Source organism: Passer domesticus, chromosome 25 (assembly GCF_036417665.1).
Source record: "Passer domesticus isolate bPasDom1 chromosome 25, bPasDom1.hap1, whole genome shotgun sequence".
NCBI classification, from domain to species: Eukaryota; Metazoa; Chordata; class Aves; order Passeriformes; family Passeridae; genus Passer; species Passer domesticus.
The window spans coordinates 1,544,473-1,564,250 of record NC_087498.1 but is presented as its reverse complement, the minus strand read 5'-3'; the positions used below and the strand labels follow the sequence as shown (position 1 = coordinate 1,564,250).

The following is a 19,778-nucleotide window of genomic DNA, read 5'->3' as shown; positions in this document are numbered from 1 at the left end:
GGGCTCAAAGGTTGGGACAGTATGGTAGGTCAGAGTTACCCACTTGCCTTTGCAGGCTGAGCACTGGCCTGTGGGACAAGGCTCCTGTTGGTCCCATTGTGGCCAGAGGGACGGGGATACTCCAGGGCTTTCCTCAGTGTGGGACCCAGCTGTGCCAGCCTGGAGCCAGCCCTGTGGTTCCTCAGAGGCTCTGGTCTCATCCTCCCTGATGCCTCAGGTTTTGGCTTTTCTATGTTTCAGGTTCTGTGCTGCTTTAGTGTGTGGGTCTGGGCTTCACAGTAGGGGATGGTGAGCTCTCTGCACAGAGCAGGGAGACAAAACAATTCCTTCTCTAGCTAGGGACCAAGGACAAATGATCCAAATTTCAGGCCCAAGAGCACAAATAATGTGGGCTGAAGAGAGAAATACAAGAAGGATGGGACTTCATGGGCTAAAGCTGGAATTGGACAATTAACTCCAATATGCAAATGGACCAAACTTATAAAAGTGAGAAACACCATGACCTGTCATCCATTTTGTGGCCATTTTGGTTCACCTGGGGTGTAGCCCTGCCTGGTGTTGGAATACAGGCCCCTCAGGGAACAGGCCTGGAGGGAAATCCAAGCACAAGAATTGAACTGAAACCCCTGGAAAAACTGAGGTGTATATAAAGCTACAAAGTGAAATAGAAATATAGATTTAGAATATGGATTTTAGCTTTTAGTAGAAACTCACACTAAGTGCCTTCAGTATCAAAAAAGCTGCAATAGAGAATAAAAGCTTTTTTGTCTTTAGGCACAATTCTACCACAGTAGTGATATTTCTATAAGGTTACTTTGCCCCAGACAAAATCTAAACTGCTGGGCTCTTGTGCTGCCCAAGGTGGCTCTATTGAGGCCTCCTAATAAATCCCTATTTTATTCTTTAGCTCTGTCTAGGCTCTGTTCAGCCTTGACAAGGCATCACCTGTGGTAATCACATATTCTCTGAACAGAGAGAGACAGCTCTCTCCCAGGATTTTCCTGGGAAGCTGTGAGAAGGCTCAGAGAAAAGAATGAGAAGCAGTTCTTATCTCCACTTGCTGGACCTGTCATTGTGCACATGTGGAATGTGTTATGGAGATTTGTTTACCAAAGGGTGATTTCTTAATTGGCCACTGGTGATGGTGTTTTGGATTCAAGGGCCAGTTAGGTCAGAGCTGTATTGGACAGTCTGCAAGGGCAGTGGGGGTCTGATGGCTCAACCTGGATGCCACAACCTTCCCAGAGAGAGGTCCCCCAAGAGACAACTTCTAGGGGTCTGAGGCACTCCTTCAGCTGCTGGGTAACCTCAGCAAGGGGCAGGCAGCTCAGCTCTGAGCAGTGATTCCAGCTCTCAGTGATTCCAGCTATGAGCAGTGATTTCAGCTCTGCCTTGCAAGGTGTACCCACGCCAACACAGGGATGAAGAGACAGGAGCACCGTGTGGTTGTTCTGCAGAGTTTCTTTATTCCAGCACCCTGCAAAGGAGGCCAGGGACAACAGCTCTCCCCTGAACAGGGCAGAAACTGCTGGGGTTTTATGGGGAAAAGTGGGGGTGGTACAAAGGGGGAATACCAATCAGTCCCAACAAATCTACATGGAGTTCCAAAGCATGGTGGGAACTCACCATGACCACGGAGGATTTCTCAATCCAGGAGAGTTTGAGAAGATTTTATCATAGTCCATTCAAGGGATATCTCTCCAAGGGAGAGAGCTGGCATGCCCATCTGTCTCCACAGATGGGTTTTTTCTTAATAGTACAACATAGTATTATAGTAATATCAGGGTGCCCCCATCACAGGAATGATTGACATCTGACTCCAAGGCTTCAGAATGCTGAACACTTACTTTATTATACTATATTGTACTATGTCTATATTACAAAGATTGCTAAAGAATACTAAAGGAAACTCATGACTGACTTTTGACAATCGGGCAACAGCTTCGTGTGATTGGCCAAGGAAAAAACAATCCCCAGCAGAATCCAATTACCAAGTTCCTTCAGGTAAACAATATCCTAACACATTCCACGTGTGCAAAACAACAGGAGCAGAGAATAGAGATAAGAATTGTTTTTCTCTTCTCTGGTGCTTCTCTCTGCCTTTCCCAGAAAATCCTTGGGAAAAATTGTGCCTCTGTGAAGAGAAATGTGGCCACATAGTATAGGATAGTACAGTAAAGTTATAGGGTGGGGACGGTGTGGCTGGGCAGTGCCAGGCAGAAAGGGACCTGGGGACACTGATGGACAGCAGCTGAACATGAGCCAGCAGTGTGCCCTGCTGGCCAAGGTGGCCAATGGCTCCTGGCTTGGGTCAGGAATGGTGTGGCCAGCAGGAGCAGGAAGGTCACTCTGCCCCTGTACTGAGCACTGGTGAGGGCACACCTTGAGAGCTGTGTCCAGCTCTGGGCCCTCAGTTTGGGAAAGATGTTGAGATGCTGGAGCACATCCAGAGCAGGCAACGAGGCTGGAGAGGGGCTGGGAACACAAACCCTGTCAGGAACCACTGAGGAAGCTGGGGGTGCTCAGCCTGGAGAAAAGGAGACTCAGGGGTGACCTTATCACTCTGCACAGCTCCTGAAAGGTGCCTGTGCTCAGCTGGGGTTGGGCTCTTTCTCCAGGCAGCACTGACAGAACCAGAGGTGACAGCCTTAAGTTGCGCCAAGGGAAATTCAGGTTGGATATCAGGAAAAAGTTTTTCACAGAAAGAATGATAAAAGTTGTGGAATGGCTGCCCAGGGAGGTGGTGCAGTCACCATCCCTGGTGTGTTTAACAAAGCCTGGATGTGGCACTGGGTGCCAGGGTTTAGTTGAGGTGTTGGGGCTGGGCTGGACTCGATGATCTTGGAGGTCTCTTCCAAGCTGGCGATTCTGCGATTCTGTGATAAAGCGATTGATCAGCCTCCTGCAATCACAGAGTCAAGGCTAATTACTCCCCGGCAGGTACAATACATCACCCCTTTGATCTCTGCTCCCTTCAGGTCGTCCGGCCAGGTGATCTCTGGGGACGCGTGTGCCGGGACCAGCAGCCGCACGGTGAGCAGCGTGCAGGGGGAGCACCAGATCAACCAGATCGCGCTGAACCCCTCGGGCACCGCGCTCTACGCGGCCGCCGGCAACGCCGTGCGCGTCTGGGAGCTGAGCAGGTGAGGCTGAGCTGGGCACAGCTGGGGCTCGGGGCAGCTGGAGTGATCCCAGGGGAAATTAAAGCCTTTTTCACAGTGCAAGGTGCCTGGAATAAAGGTGTTCAGGATGCTTTCCTATGGGACTGTAGTGGTTTTGGTTTAAAAAGATTTTTTTAAGATTTAAGATTTTCTTAAATCTTAAATTTAAGATTTTTTAATTTAATGTTTAAGATTTTCAATTTTAAAAATTTTAAGATTTAAGACCATAAATCTTAATTTAAGAATTGAAGATTAATTTAAGATTTAAATTTAAGATTTTCTTAAATTTACGATTATAAAAAAATCTTAAATTTAAGATTTTTAAATTTAAAATTTATGATTTAATTTTTTTAATGTTAAGATTTTTTAAGATCACAAATCTTAATTTAAAAATTAAAGATTAATTTAAGATTTAAATTTAAGATTTTCTTAAAGATAAGATTTTCTTAAATGTTAAATTTAAGATTTTTAAATTTAAAAATTAAGATTTTAATTTATTTTGATTGATATCTTTAAGATCATAAATCTTAATTTAGGATTAAAAGAATTTAAAAAAAAATTCTTCAGATTTAAGATTTGTAAATTTAAGACTTACAGTTGTGACCCAAGGGGTGATGAGCAGTCTGTGCTCTGCAGCCAGATGTTGGCACACACTCAGGCTGTAGTATATTTAATTAGTATATTTAATTAAAGTAGTTTAATTAAAAGAATAAAATACCACAAAATAAAAAACTTAAAATATAAAGTTTTAAAATATAGGAATATATATAGATCAAGATAAAAGTTTTAGAACATAAACTAGTTCTTCTTCACCTTCGTCTTCATAAGTTTAAGTAGTATTTTATAATTAGACAAAAAAGTCTACTTCAAATGATTAATTACTAAATTAAAAGTAAAAATAATTTAGATATAATTTCTTAATTACACAATTTAACCTTATAACAAAAAATAATTAACCGTTTTGTACCTTATTAGTAAAACATTACAAAACTACTACAACTACTCACTACCTGTGAGACTATTAACATAAATTTAAAAAAGATAAACATTTAAATCTAAACACAAACTATCATCTCAAGTACCTTCAATCCAAATCAGAAAAAAACAGCATTTTAGTGCTGCCCTGTGTGAGGACACCTGTTAAAGTCAAGACCTCCCTGAAGAAACAGAGATTACGTACAGATGTAAGCTAGGAAAAATAAATCCCCAGAAGAAAAAAAAAATAAAAGACCCTCAAAAATCTCTAAAAACCAGTGAAACAGTTTGAACCAAAACATAAATACTAAACTCAGGCTGCACACCCAGCTGTTGGCACACTCACTCTGCACACCCAGCTGCTGGCACACTCAGGCTGCACACCCAGCTGCTGGCACACTCAGCCTGCACACCCAGCTGTTGGCACACACTCTCAGGCTGCACACCCAGCTGTTCACACACTCAGGCTGCACACCCAGCTGTTGGCACACACTCTCAGGCTGCACACCCAGCTGTTCACACACTCAGCCTGCACACCCAGCTGTTGGCACACACTCACTCTGCACACCCAGCTGCTGGCACACTCAGGCTGCACACCCAGCTGCTGGCACACTCAGCCTGCACACCCAGCTGTTGGCACACCCGAGGCTGCACACCCAGCTGCTGGCACACTCAGGCTGCACACCCAGCTGTTGGCACACACTCTCAGGCTGCACACCCAGCTGTTGGCACACTCAGGCTGCACACCCAGCTGTTGGCACACTCAGGCTGCACACCCAGCTGTTCACACACTCAGCCTGCACACCCAGCTGTTGGCACACTCTCAGGCTGCACACCCAGCTGTTGGCACACACTCTCAGGCTGCACACCCAGCTGTTGGCACACTCAGGCTGCACACCCAGCTGTTGGCACACCCGAGGCTGCACACCCAGCTGTTCACACACTCAGCCTGCACACCCAGCTGTTGGCACACACTCTCAGGCTGCACACCCAGCTGTTGGCACACACTCTCAGCCTGCACACCCAGCTGTTGGCACACACTCTCAGCCTGCACACCCAGCTGTTGGCACACACTCTCAGGCTGCACACCCAGCTGTTGGCACACTCAGGCTGCACACCCAGCTGTTGGCACACACACTCAGGCTGCACACCCAGCTGTTGGCACACTCAGGCTGCACACCCAGCTGTTCGCACACCTGAGGCTGCCCTCCTCCCCTGGATCCCGGGCACTGGGCTCTCCCTGCCTGCTCCCCGGCGGGCACAGCCCGGGCTGGGCATGGGAGGGCCCTGGGGAGCAGCTCAGCACAGCAGGGGCTGAGCTGTGCCCTCACTGCCAGGCTGCAGCCCGTGGGGAAGCTCAGTGGCCACATCGGGCCCGTGATGTGCCTGACTGTGAACCAGACGGCGAGCAACCACGACCTGGTGGTCACAGGCTCCAAGGATCACTACGTCAAGGTACTCTGCTCCTTGGGGAGCAGCACCCCGGGTCCTGTAGGGAAGCCCAGATGTTGGGAACCCCTCGCTCTTCTCTCCTCCTGAAAGCTGAGCTCAGATTCTGTTTTCACCTCTGCATGTGAGGTTTTCACTTTTTCTCTCTTCCCAAGTCTTGCTTTTTGCTTGGTGCACAATGCACCTTTGGAGATGAAGTTGCATTTCTCTCATGCATCAGATGCTCTGGCTGGGATTTGCATGTGAGGGCTGACCCAGATGAGCAGTTCACCCTGTTCTGCTCAATTATCCTCCCCTGATAAAGATGCCTTGTGCCTGCTCAGTCACAGCCCCAGCACAGCAGGAGCCTGTCCCTTCCTTTCAGGTTTTAGCAGCTTGAATTAGAGCTGTCCCCAGGGAAGTGAGGAGGGGTGGTGAGATGGTGAGACAGGATCCCCCTCAGCTGTCAGCCTGGCTCCAGAGGAGTGTGAAGGCTCACCATGAGTAAAATGCAGCAGACTGGGGCTGTCCCTGGTGGCAGATCTCCTCTGCTTGTGGCAGGACCCTCAGCCCCAACAGCCTCCAGTAGCCCATGCTCAGTCCCATTTCCAGCATCTCTAGGTGCCCTGAGCCTGAGACACGGAGGGTGGTGGCCAAACTCCCCAGGGGAGGGAGTCCCCAGTGCCATCTGGGGTTGTTACCTGCTGCTCTTCCCCAGGTGTTTGAGATCACGGAGGGCATGGCGGGCAATATTGGCCCCACTCACAACTTCGAGCCCCCTCACTACGATGGCATCGAGTGCCTGGCCATCCAGGGAGATGTCCTCTTCAGTGGCTCCAGGGACAACGGCATAAAGAAGTGGGATCTGGAGCAGCAGGAACTTATCCAGGTCTGGAGGGGAGCACAGGGCAGAGGGGGGTGCTGCTGGGACCTGGGGGGGTATCCAGGACCTTAGTGCCAGTGGAGCTCCCCAGGGAGGGCACTCCCAGGGCTGGGCCGTGTGTGGGTGAGGGGCTGCTGTGCCCCCATAATTTGTCCAGCAGTTGCTTGGGATCACTGTCTCTCCTTCAGACAGGCTGAGGTATCAGATCCAGTGTGGGTTCTTGTGTTCCACCCTGACTTCTGGGTGGAATTCAGAATTCCTGAATTGTCTCCTGCCCAAGGGAGAAACCAAGCCATGATTTTGAGCCCACACCCTTGGCTCCTACCTGGGTACCACCAGTTCCACAGTCTCAGTCAGTCCCAGGGCGTCAGTGAGGAGCTGAGCTCCCTGAGACAGGGAGCACCAGGATGGGTGCTTGAGGCTGCCCGTGGTGCTGCAGATGAGGTTGGTCATGGCTGTGCTCTGTGCCTGCAGCAAATCCCCAATGCCCACAAGGACTGGGTCTGTGCCCTGGCCTTCATCCCCGGCCGCCCCATGGTGCTGAGCGCCTGCCGAGGAGGCGTCATCAAAGTCTGGAACGTGGACACCTTCACCCCAGTCGGGGAGATCAAGGGGCATGAGAGCCCCATCAACGCCATCTGCACCAACTCCAAGCACATCTTCACTGCCTCCAGGTGAGCCCTGGGCATTCTGCCCCCGTGGCCCCTGGGAAGGGGGAGACCCTGGGTTTGAGCTGTCACCCCTGGGCCTGGGTGGGTGCTGGGCGAGCAGGGAGCGGGGAGGGAATTGCAGCTTTTTAGTCCCTCTACTCCTTCATCTCCTTCTGCCCACTGTAGCCTGCCCATGGCCAGGCCTGCCCACTGCAGTGCCAAGAGCTGTCCCTGGCCACCCCCTGCCCACGCTCTGGTGATGCCCTGGGTCACTCCCCACGCAGGGACCCCTCTCCCTCGGGGCTGGGCATTGTCTGCTGCTCTCGGGGAGCTCTTCAGCAGCAAGACTCTGATATCCTCTTTTCGACCCTGTCCCTTTTCTCCCTTCCTTTTTCTCTGTCTCTCTCTGCCTCTCCTTCTCCCCACCTCCCATCTGTGCCACAGCGACTGCCGGGTAAAGTTATGGAATTACGTGCCTGGGCTCACCCCTTGCCTTCCACGACGCGTCCTTGCCATAAAGGGCCGTGCTACTAGTCTGCCTTGACCCTCCTGCTCTTTGACTCTCTTGCTCATATGCTCCTCTTCCGTCTCTCCTTCCCTCTTCTCTCCATCTCTCCCTCCCTCTGTCCCTCTCACTGTTGCTTTGCTCCTCTCTCTCTCCCCCACCCCTTTTTCTCTGGTCTGAGCTGCTTCTTCACGGTATGAAACTATTCTGCGTTTTTCCCCACTTGATAAGCCTTTGTTAGAATGGACTCAGCCCCTTGGCCCAGTCATCCCCCTGCCTTGGTTCCACTTCTTTTTGGTTTTTTTATCTCGCCAAGTGCCCACATCTACTTTGGCAACTCAGTGGGAAGCCATGGCCTGCCCGTGCCTTTGCATGGATAGTGGGTTGGGAGTCAGCAGCCACCCCCAGATCAGCCCGTGCCCCAGGAGCAAAGCAGCTCCCTGGATGTCACTGCTGGGACCTAGCTGGAGCTCATTCAAGGGTAGGAGTCCTGGTGTGGGGTCAGCCCTGGAGGTCACCCTTTCCCCTTGTTCCCAACTGCTGCCAGTGGGCTGAGCTGGAGGCTGAGCCCCAATGGGTTTGCCTTCTCCCCAAAGTGCATCAGACAATCTCCTGCCAAGGGAAAAGGGCCTGGAAGCTTGGGGGGCTGCATGCTGCCGTGGTGGGTGGGGAGTGAGCACCCTCTGGGGCAGTGCTGTGGGGCTCCTGCCCCAACCCCTGGGTCATGCTGTCCCTCTCACCTTTGTTCCTCAGCGACTTGACAGTGAAGCTCTGGAGTGGGAGGAGGTTGCCTGCGGGGTCAAACTAGGAACTGCAGAAAGACTGGAAGGCGTGGGGCAGGGTGAAGGTCAGGGTACCTCCCCCTGCTCTCAAGACTCAGTCATCCACAGCAGCTCAGCCCAGGACAGGGATTTCTTTGTGCCTGACCCAACGGGGTGGACAATGCTGCATCTGGTACTTCGAGCACTGTCAGCTCCTGTGAGGAAGCAGCTCTGGGGGGCACCAGCAGCTCCACCTGCCCTCCTGCTGAGGTTTCTCGATGGTTCTCCAGTGAACAGGAAATGTTTCATCTCTCCTCTCACCCATCCTGCTGTAAGGACTTTGGGGGTCAGAGATCCCTGACTCCTCAGAGACACCCAATTCCCTCCTGCCACTGTGGGCCCCCGTGGCCTCTGTGCTGTGCTGCTCCCAGGCTGGTTCCTGCAGGAGTCTTCTCCACCCCCCAGGACATTTGGTGTCTGCTGGCCAGGACCACCACACAGAGGGTGCTTCTCTGGAGCCATTACTTGTGAGACACCTCTGCTGTGGGGACTGCAGAAGGATTCCCTTTCCTCTGTGGATGTGGTACTCCCAGCCTTCCCTTCCCTCTGTGGATGTGTCCCCAGTGATTGGAGGGGCACACTCTGAGCTCCTTTGCCATGTTCCATCTCGTGAGGCACAGCAAGCCTGGGATGATCTCCACTGGGCAGCTTCCAGACAGACCTGATGCAGTTCCCTTTGACACTCTCCAAACCCCAGTTGTAAACTCAACTGCCCCATGGCTCTGGACTCTTCCCCACATGCCCAGCCTGCTCAGCCCTGCTCTGGACATCGTGACTCCCATCAGGGTTTTGTGCTGGGTGCCTGCAGCCACTTAACCCCCTTGGGATGGAGAAATGAAGCAAGAATGGAGGTTACAGGGCAAAAAGGCCAAGGCTGGATTTGTCATCCCACTGCTGTGGCTCGGTCTGTCCTTCCCTTAGGTTCTGCCCTCAGAGCTCTGCCTGGACTGGAGCTTGCTTAGGCTGGGCCTGCTGGGCTGCATGGACCCAAGGCTGGAGGGGAGCAGCAAGGCAGGGAGCAGCCAGAGGCCACAGTGGCAGGAGCACAGGGGGAGGGGTTGCACACCCTGACCTCGCACAAGTCCCCTGACTCCCCTGTGCTCCAAGGACAATCCTGCCGTGGATGATCTTGCACAATCTCATCTCCTTGAGGGTCTGGGGGCTCCACTCAGGAGTGACTCCCCAAGGATGCACATTCTGCAGGCTCTTTCCTCTGTCTCTCCTCTTCAAGGAGGGCTGATAAGGGCCTGGTCTCACACTGGAGCTTCCCTCCATCTCTCCTATGGCCCATTGGACCATCCCTGCTCTGTCCTGCCCTGGGCCACCCAGGGTTTTTGTGGAATGGCCAAGGAGACCCCAGGATGGGTGTTCTGCCTCACACACTCTCCTTTCCCCTTTGTCACAGAAGAAGCAGCACTTAAATTTAAGGATTTCTCCATGTGATCCCACCAGCACTGAACTGGGATCTTGGAGGCCAGGGGCTCCAGGACCTGCCCCATCAAGCACAGACCTTTGCCCCTCTGCTCTCTCCAACCATGGCGATACCTTGACCAGCCCCAGGTCATCAGCCACCAGCCCTTGTTCCAAGCATTCTGGCTGGAGTGAGGGGATTCCTCTGCATCATGACAGACAACAGTATCTGTATTGATTTGGTGGGGGGAGGGGGGGTTTGCCTATTTTGGGGAAATTCCATCCTGCTGGCTTGCCTTGTTGGAGGGTAAATGGTACATGTATGTGTGTGAATGTGTGTGAGTGTGACCCTGCCCAGGACAGTCCCTGCTCCCTGGGCCCTGCACAGCCAGCAGTGGTGGCTGTGTTGAGGAGAGGCTCCCATCCATCCTGGGTCACCTGTGGAACTGAGGGTGCAGCCAAAAGTGCACAGGGACCTCAGCACCCAGTGGCACACGGCCATGGGGGTCTGCAGGAGGTGTTTCCCCCCAGGCCTGTCCTGGAGAGGGTTTCTGCGCTCATTCCTCAGCTGGTTTATCCTTTGCTTGGCTGGAGGGGCTCTGTGTGTGGTGTCTCTGATGAGTGTTTGGCTGTAGAATCTGTCTGCTCTGAGATCTCCAGTGCCTGCCCTGGAGCCTTCCCTGCTGCCATGGCTGAAGGGGACACCTAGGGTCAGAGCTGCCTTGCTTTGCCACCAGTACCTTCCTGTGTGCAGGCTGGGAGTGCCTGTTCAGCATTGCAGGGCTGAGTGGCCATCCTGAGCCGTGGAGGGAGGGAGCTGCTGCTGGGGCACTGCTGTCCTGAGGCGGGGGTTTGAAGGGAGGAGAGTCCTGATTTAGGAACAGCATTCTCCAATTTAGTGCTCCCACTAAATCCATGCACCACTCACCCCATCCCCAGCAGGGTGGAAAGGGGAACTGGAGGGACAAAAGATGAAGATCACAGGTTGAGATAAGAGAAATTTAAGAGCTGGAAAGAGCAGTGAGATAAAAAGCAAACAGTAAAACAGCAACAATATTAATAACAGAAGCATACAACAGAGAGAATGATTCACATGCAGAGTGCTCACCCTGACCTGCCTGCAGCCATGTTCTACTTACCAGAGTAGACCTCTCCTCTGAGGAGAAGAAATGGATCTTGCTCCTGTGTATCTCCATGGCATCAGCACATTGTGAGTAAAGCCTTACACTCTTGTGGGTCTGCTGTGCCAGCCTGGGATCCACACAGCCCAGCAGAGCCCAGTGCTGCTCTCCACACCTGGCTGCAGGCAGGGCCCCTCTGGTTCTTGTCAGGGTTCTCACTGCTCACTGCCTGCAGATGTGAAGGTGCATTCAGGAGGATCAGAAGTGATATTAGCCCTTTTATTCTGAGTACATGCCTCCTGGAAGCTGGGCTGGCATTTATCCCTGAAGAATTTCCTGCAGTTGTTTTTCCTCTCAACTCACACAGCCATGCTTCTGGGGCAGAGGTGGGTTTTCCTTCCCACTTCCTCTTGTCCTCTCTGTGCTCTTGCAGGTAAAACCATAGGATGCCTTGTGATGTGTCCCCTCTCTCTCAGGAGGGGGCCAGTTGCTCCCAGCAGCAGAGGCTCTGGGCTGTACTGGTGTGACAGGGGACATTTCCTCAGTCCACAGTCCACGGGCTGGTCCAATCTTAGACAGTCTTTTAACACAGCTGAGACACAGGCTGGTAGGAAGGAAAAACAATGATCTTCATCAGAGTTGGGGAGTCACCTTTAACATTGTTTGTTCTCCTTCTGTTCAGATCCCTGAATAACCTCCCTAGAAATCTTTTTTGACTCCAAAGATTATGTGGACTGCACTAAGGAGACCTGGCAAAAATATGATTTCCTTAACATCCAAAGGGAATTCAGAACTTCAAAAGCTCCTTTTAACAGACCTCAAGGGGGGAAACTGGGTGAAAGACTGGGGAAAATCATCCACATCAGTGCCAGTGAGGCTGTGCTCTGTACACCTCCTGCCACATGGATGGTGTGCCCTGGACTCATCTGCAGGGCACTGCTGCTGGTTTGAATTCCTGGGGATCCCTCTAACACAGCCAGTTCCCTCAGGGGCTGGGCACTTTGTCTGTGCTGTTCCACCTGCTTGGCTGCACTGCTCCATCATCCCTGAGGGAATACCTTTCCCTCATGCTTGGCAGGAGGTGCCTGCAGAGGCTGAAGTGTCTATGCTGTGCCCAGTCCTCTTGCCAGTGCCCAGGTCCCAGGACAGGGATCCCAGTTCCTTCCCTTCCATCTGGCTCCACAGCGTGGCTGCAGCACCAGCACTGCAGCAATGGGGTCACCAGGGGCTCAACCCCCTGGCAGCTGAAACCTCTTCACATCTCAGCTTACTGGGGGTAGGGATGGGTGGTTATCTCCAGCCCTGCCTCTTCCTCCTGCTGTGAGGGCCCTGTTTGCTCTTCATCCTCTGTACAAACTGATTTGCTCTGGGATTTCTGTGTGGGGGAGACTGCTGCCAGCACGGGTTGTTCCTGTGGTTCAGGGACAGCTTCAGTGTCCCTGTGGTTCAGCTGCAGCTTGAGTGACCACGGTGCCTGCTGCTCTGCCTTCCTCCTCCTGCCCTGAGGGTGCTGGCTGGTGAGCAGCAGCGTCTGATGAATGCTCACCAGGGCCCAGCACACTGCAGTGGGGCTCCTGGCTGGAACTGCTACAGCATTCTCCTTGCAAGTGCTCTGTCACTTACAGCGTCTTGTACTTGTTCAGGGGGACACTTCCCAACCATGGCAGGAGAGAATTTCTTCCAAAAGTGGCCCATTTTCTCCCAAGTTCATTCCAGTCATGACTATTCCCCATCACGATAGATCTCTGAATAACCTCCCTAGAAATCTTTACTCCAAAGTGTATGTGGACTGCACTAATGAGACCTGACAAAAATATGATTTCCTTAACATCCAAAGGGAATTCAGAGCTTTAAAAGCTGTTTTAATAGGCCTCAAGGGGGAAAGTGGGTGAAAATCTGGGGAAAATCATCCTCCCCTGTTCCTCCATGGGTTGGTCGTGATTGTTATTAATGGACTCCCAAAGGAAGTGCCCCAGGTAAGGGTAGAAGAGCAACACTCAAGACACATCCCTCACTGCCCTTGATGTTATCATGTCATAAACTAATCCTGATCCCCCTCCCTGCTCTGAGACAGAGACTGTGATGGGAGCAGACAGAATTATGTACAGGTTTAGGTACCCACATGGGCAGAGCAGGCAACACTGTCACCAGTGCCTCAGTACCTAATGTTTAGATCAAAAATGTTTAGATCAAATTTGCTTCAGCCCACTCTGGGCAGATCTGTTGTTATCTCAACTGTTCAAGCCCTTCCTTGGATGCCAAGAAAAAAAAAAGCTGTTGTGGTTTAGGACTGGTATTCCCCAAATCAGTGTTCCCACTACAACTGTGTGCTGCCACAATCCCCACCTCCTTCCTTCCCTGTGGTAGGATGGAGAGGAGAACTGGAGGCACAAAAGGTAAAAAAATCACAGGTAGTGACAGGAACAATTGACTGGAAACAGCAATGAGATAAGAAAAATTAACAGCAACAATATTAATAGCAAACATGCAATAATATGAATAACAAAAGTGTACAAAAGAGAGCAAATCACATGCAAATGCTCACCACGGTGTTACCCTGAGTGGAAGAGATCCCTTCTCCCTGGAAGAGAGTCCCTGCCCCAGCAATGATGTGAGATGTCTAAAAGAACCTCTGGGCTCTGGCCATGTCCCCTCCTGGCTCCTGCAAAAATTAACTCTGTCCTGGCTGGAACCAGGCCAGGGCTGACTGTGATCCCACAGCTCTGTGTGTGTGTGTATGTGTGTGTGTAGGTCCTGGTACCTGTGTGGGTTGATGTTTCTCATGCAGAAGAGCATTTCTTGGGTGTTGATCTGGTTTAGCTACCTCACGGTGCAAGCTGGGTGCTGTCATCATTGGGTTTCCTATTGGGGATGGGGTGGGGAGTTTGTGGTGTAAGGCTTTTTATTTTTTTTCTCTTAATTATTGTTATTGTTATGGTTTTGACACTTGAATTCATCCTGGGGACACGTGGCCTCGCTCCCACCTTGCTGCATGTCTGAGCCACCCGTGTTCCCCTCCCTGCCTCCTCCTGGCAGGGAGCAGGGCTGGGGTCCTGCCCTGCCAGCTCCCCTTTGCAGTGGGATCCCCCAGAGCAGTTGCAACACCGAGATTTTGCTCCCATTTCTCGTGGGGTTCCTGGTCTGAGGATCTGTGGTGTTGCCAGTGGTGATTGGCTTGGTTGGCAGCCTGGATGTCCCATCTGGTCCCACGGAAAGGGGGCTCTGGAAGGCTCAGCTCAGCCCAAATTTCTCTCACAGATCTCTGTGGATGTGATGAAGCTCTGGACTGGGAGATGTCTGCAGAGCACATTGCTGGAGTGGGCTGCTTCCAGCCACCTCTGCCAGAGGCTGCTGCAGGGCAGCAGGGCCTGGGTGCTGTGAAAGCCTCTGCCCAAGCTGGGGATGGACTGTGAGGAGCTGATTCTGCTGTGTGATGTTTGATTTCCCACTCCCCAAAGTGTAGTTGTGTCAGGATTCAGTGCCAAGCACTGAACACGAGCAGGGGGAGCCCTGGGGCCCCCAGCTCAGGCTGGCACTGCCCTGGCACAGTGGGGTCAGGAGCTCTGAGCCACACGGGCAGTTTGGGGTGCAGGTCCTCCCAAACACTAAAGCACAAGGTCCCACATGCAGGTGCTCCAGGAGGGGTGGCCCCTTGGACCCTGGCCCTCCAGAGCTCTGCTGGGACCATGGGCTGAGACAGGAGGAGGAGGAGGACTGGGATGAAGGCTCCTTGCCTGTGGGTGAGCTGGTCCTTCCCTGTAGCTCAGGGGCCTGGCTGCACACCTGAAGTCCCCTCTGGTGGTCTCAGAGCCCCTCTGAGAGCCCCTCCAGGGCAGGGACACTTTGGAGCTGCCTTTGTACCATGCACCTCATTTTTCTCTGCCCTTGGGCACCTCGGTTTGTGACAAGGATGTGATCATACCTGCACTCCTGCCTCAGGTTGCTGGGTTATGCTTCTTTCCCAGGGCCTAACTCTTGCTCTGGGGGTCTCCTCACCCCCAGCAACAGCTCCAGCCTCTGTGGAGGAAGCAGGGCTTTGCACAGACCAGAGTCAAGAGCCTAAAAGCACTGGACCCCCACAGCACTGTGAGCCCTCCTGAGCAGTGTCCCCTCCCTGCCACCTGCAGCTCTGGTGACACGGGCTGGGCTGGTCAGCTGCGAGGAATGGGAGCTCTGGGGTCCCATCCTGTCCCCCCAGGTGTGTTGTTCCTCCCCACCAGCTCTGAGCACAGCTGCTTTGGGTTCTCAATTGCTGCCTCCTGCCTTGGTGCTGCAAACTCAGTGCCTGCTTCCCACGGTGCTCTCCCAGTGCCCCAAACCAGTCCTGCCAGTGCCCCTCACCAGTCCTTCCTGTGACCAGTCCTGCCAGTGCCCCTCACCAGTCCTTCCAGTGCCCCACATCAGTCCTGCCAGTGCCCCTCACCAGTCCTTCCAGTGCCCCTCACCAGTCCTTCCAGTGCCCCATACCAGTCCTTCCAGTGCTCCTCACCAGTCCTTCCTGTGCCCCTCATCAGTCATTCCAGTGCCCCTCACCAGTCCTTCCAGTGCCCCTCACCAGTCCTTCCAGTGCCCCACACCAGTCCTTCCAGTGCCCCTCACCAGTCCTTCCAGTGCCCCACACCAGTCCTTCCAGTGCTCCTCACCAGTCCTGCCCATGCTCCTCACCAGTCCTGCCCATGCTCCTCACCAGTCCTGCCCATGCCCCACACTGGAGAGGGTCCCGGTACGATCCCTGCCAAGCACAGAGCTCCAGTTTGCTTTCCACAGGCTCCCTGGAGCTTCACTCTGTCCTGCAGGCTGCACGTCCTTCTGAGCCCCCCTCACCCTTCTGGGAAGGGCCGAGGACCCCCAGCCCCTCCAGGTGCTGCATGGTGCTCCAGCTGTGACTGGGACAGACCCATCCCAGAAAAGCACAGCCCTGCACCTTCCTCCTGCCCCAGGGCTCGTCCCCTCACCCAGCACAGCTCTGGTTCCTACAACTGCTCCTCGTGGCCTGGGAGCCCCGGGTGCAGCCCCACGCCAGGCTGGGGCAGCTGCAGCACTGTGTCCCTGCTCCACCTCTCCTTTCTGCACAAGGAGCACAACAGCAGATGCCTTTTCACACCCGGGGCTTTTCCCAGAGGCCAGCTGCCCTGGAGGCTGGCGTTGTCTCTGTGGGGGTTGTGCAGCCCGGCCCTGGCTGGGTTTGTCAGAGCATGAGGGGTGTGTGTGTGTGTTTTCTACCGTGGTGTGTTCCTGTAAATAGTGTAAGTTATTGTGCTCTCCTGCTGTACGTTTTTCAATGGCTGTTTGTTTCTTGCCTTTTTGTCTTTGCAAATAAAATGTTCTTGACATGAAGGGACGGAGTACAGAGGTGGCTTTGAGGAGGGAAAGGGCACGGCCAGGAGCCTCCCATGCCCTCCTGTGCCCATGAGCCTGGTCCAGGGGCTGGGGGATAGATGGGGAGGGGGGACTGTGGCTGCATCCCTTCTGGATGGAGTGGAAAGTGTCCCTCCCCATGATGGGGGATTACACATGGTGGCCCTTAAAGGTCCCTTCCACCCCAGAGCATTCTGTGATTCTATAATGCTGTTGGCTGGGAGAAGATTGGACAAGAGGAAACAGCCTCAAGTTGTTCCAGGGGAGGTTCAGGTTGGATATTGGGGGAAATTTCTGCACGAAGATGGTGCTCAGGCCTTGGCACAGACTGCCCAGGGCAGTGGTGGAGTCACCATCCCTGGAAGTGGTCAAAAGACCTGTGGATGTGGCACTTGGGGACACGGTTCCGTGGTGAACATGCAGTGCTGGGGGAGTGGTTGGACTCAATCATCTTGGATGGCTTTTGTAAACAAACATTTCCATGATGCTCAGGTGACCTGGACCCCTGTAGGCAGCAGGTCCTCAGGCAGACGGGGCAGAACTGACCTTAGTGGGGGCAGATTGAGGGGCTGAGGTGGTGCAAGGGGCTGAGGGGCTGCCCCTCTCTGGTGAGGAGGAGGAGGAGGGTGCCCACCAGGCAGTGCCAACCCCTGCAGGAGTCAGAGCATCCCTGAGCCTGCAGCATGGGAAGGGAAGGGAAGGGAAGGGAAGGGAAGGGAAGGGAAGGGAAGGGAAGGGAAGGGAAGGGAAGGGAAGGGAAGGGAAGGGAAGGGAAGGGAAGGGAAGGGAAGGGAAGGGAAGGGAAGGGAAGGGAAGGGAAGGGAAGGGAAGGGAAGGGAAGGGAAGGGAAGGGAAGGGAAGGGAAGGGAAGGGAAGGGAAGGGAAGGGAAGGGAAGGGAAGGGAAGGGAAGGGGCAGTGGCGCGGGGCCGCCGGCAGGGGGCAGCGCTGGCTGCGGCACCGCGGGAGGGACACGGGGGGGGTGCGGAGTTGCGGGGTCCCACCGGGGATGGGGGGTTCTGCCGGGGATGCGGGGGTCCCACCGGGGGCTCAGGGTGGTCTGTGTCTCACAGCTCTGCCAGGCAGCCCCCGGGTTGCCCGGGGAGCTGCTGGGGTGCGGTGCAGTGTCCTGCGGGATGGGGGGATGTTGGGGTCCTGCAGGTAGGGGATTTGGGGGCGATGCTGGGAGGGGGCCCCGCCGCTGCGGGCTGTCGCGTGGGGCACGTGTGACACGGTGTCACCGCGCGGTGCCCCCCGAGGGGACTGATGCCGGAGCCCAGCGGCGCTGGGCAGCCAGCCGCCTGCAGGCTGGGGAGGGGGACAGCGACCTGTGCCTGCAGCCCCTGGGGCCGGGCTCAGCTCCTGCAGCCCCCATTTCCCTTTACCAGCCAGCCTCGGGCTGTGCTCCCGCAGCCCTGCCCTGCCTGGGCACCGCTGCCCTGACACCGGGGTCACAGCCCGGCCCCAAACGTGCCCGCAGTGCTGGGCCGAGCAATGCCAGGCCAGCTCTGAGGCAGTGCCCACAGGTGTCCCAGCACCATGCCCTGTGTCACCCTCAGCCTGTGACACGGCTGACACCTTGGCGTGAGCCTCCGTGGTGCTGCCAGGGCTAGTGGCAGCCCTGGGCTACAAACGTGGGGTGTCATGGGCCCAACTCCCCCTGGTAGGGCAGGTGACATCGCTCCTGCTCCCACCTGGTGCCTCAGCCACTCGTGGCACCACAGACACTTTTTATTGCCAGTCACCATGTCACCATGTCACACTCATGCCACACTCTTTCTTGTCACCATGTCACACTCATGCCACACTCTTTCTTGCTGCAGCAAGATGCCCAGCCTGGCTGGCAGGGACCTGTGCCCTGCACCCCACATGCCTGAAGGTGCACTGGGCCAGCAGCAAGGCGACAGCAGGGACACAGCCTGGGAGCTGCTGCAATGAGATGTGGCAGCCCTGTGCCACCCATCCTCAGGCTGAGGGAGGAATGGCTCTGAGCCCACCAGGGCTGTGGCTGCTTCTGGGTAGGGGAGGGTCCCGTTCTGCACCTTGCTGTGCCCCATGGCTTTAGGGAGGCCTTGGGGACACCTGAGGAGAGGTTTATGCCCTCCCAAGCTTCCAGCACAGTGCTGCAGCATCTCTGGGGAGTGCTGCCCATGGTGATGTCCCCAGGGGCCATCACAGGGCCCAGGCTGTGGCAGCTCAGAGGACAAAGGGGCAGGAAGGGCATTCCTGCAGGCAGGAGGGTCCCTGCAGGGGGCTGGGGAGGATAGCTCCTGCACTGGTCTCCTGATTCCCAGAGGAAAGGAAGGGGCAGGCTCAGGAGGGCACAGAGGGCTCCTGCTGTGCCAAGCACACATCAGAGGCTGAGGGTGTCACCCCCTGGGAGCCCCTCTGCCATGGTGGCACTGCCTGGGTTCATAGGCTGGCTGTGGTGCCTCCCTGAGGTCAGTCTGCAGGGAAGGACACCTGGACAGGGGTGCTCAGGGTGGTCTGTGCCACACAGCCCTGCCAGGGGTCCAGGGTGGGCTGTGCATGGCCCAGGCAGGAGATTCCCAAATGCCACAGGGCCACCTCATCACCCCTTGGCTGGTGGCCCAGGGGATGGCGAAGTTTTGGCACGTCCCACCCTGCTCCAGGGACACCTGCAGTGTCGTGGTGGGTGGGAAAACCTTCCCCAGGGGCAGCTTTCCAGCCACAGGCATGGCACCCAGTGGGCAGCCAGCTCCCCGGGCACGGGGCAGCCCTGGCTCCATCCCTGGCTGGGGGCAGGGCCAGGCTCTGAGTCTCTTTCCCTGCTGGCCCTGGCTTGCCCTGCAGCAGTGACAGACCCCCATCCCTGGCACGGGATGTCCCTGTGGGAACAGAAGGGCCTGGCAGCACCAGCTCTCATGAGTGTGCTGAGGGGGAATGAAGCTGGGGTGGGTGATAGCTGGGGGACCCGGTGCCTCCTGGCTGGCACACTGGCCCAGCCTGCCCTGGGGCCTGGGGATGTGACACAGGGGACAGGACATGAGCCACCCTACCCTTGCTGGTCCATGTGCCAGGCTGGAGTATCCATGTTTGCAACAGCCTGTCAGCACAGTGTCACAGGAGATGGTTTGCTGCCAGGTTTGGAGTGATAAGGACCCTGAAGTGACAAGGAGGCAGCAGTGTGATATCAGGGTCTGCTCTGCTCCCAGGATTGCCTCAGTCTGCACATGGTGTGAATGTGGCTGGCTCGGCAAAGAACCAGAGCCAGGCAAAGGGGTGCCCCAGCTTTGGCTGGCACTGGCACAGGCCTCCCTTGCCAGCACAGGGCTGAACCCAGCAGGAATAAACCTCAGGTACCCTGCCCAAGGCCAGAGAGGCAAGAGCCACCAAAGGCACTTCCCCAAATGCATCCCCCCCACCCTGCCTTGTCCCTCAGCACATTCCCTGGTGAGTGTGCGTGCCTGCCGGTGCCAGGCGCGTGTGACATGGCAGGGCATGGGC

General features: G+C 54.9%; 1 protein-coding gene across 5 annotated transcripts in view; it reads left to right on the top strand.

Annotated features, from left to right (window-relative positions):
* KIF21B (kinesin family member 21B) overlaps window positions 1–16,291 on the top strand; it is a 51,418-nt gene extending 35,127 nt beyond the window's left edge. For 2 of the 5 annotated variants that reach the window (XM_064398754.1, XM_064398753.1), the window contains 5 exons: window positions 2,979–3,143; window positions 5,474–5,591; window positions 6,283–6,453; window positions 6,922–7,121; window positions 8,356–16,291. In XM_064398754.1, the coding sequence (XP_064254824.1) occupies window positions 2,979–3,143; window positions 5,474–5,591; window positions 6,283–6,453; window positions 6,922–7,121; window positions 8,356–8,410 (709 nt within the window). In that variant the 3' untranslated portion in view covers window positions 8,411–16,291. Of the gene's footprint in view, window positions 1–2,978; window positions 3,144–5,473; window positions 5,592–6,282; window positions 6,454–6,921; window positions 7,122–7,541 lie in introns of all 5 variants that reach the window. The other 3 variants (XM_064398752.1, XM_064398751.1, XR_010350562.1) reach the window with 2 other exon arrangements.
* Window positions 16,292–19,778: the final 3,487 nt, after the last annotated feature.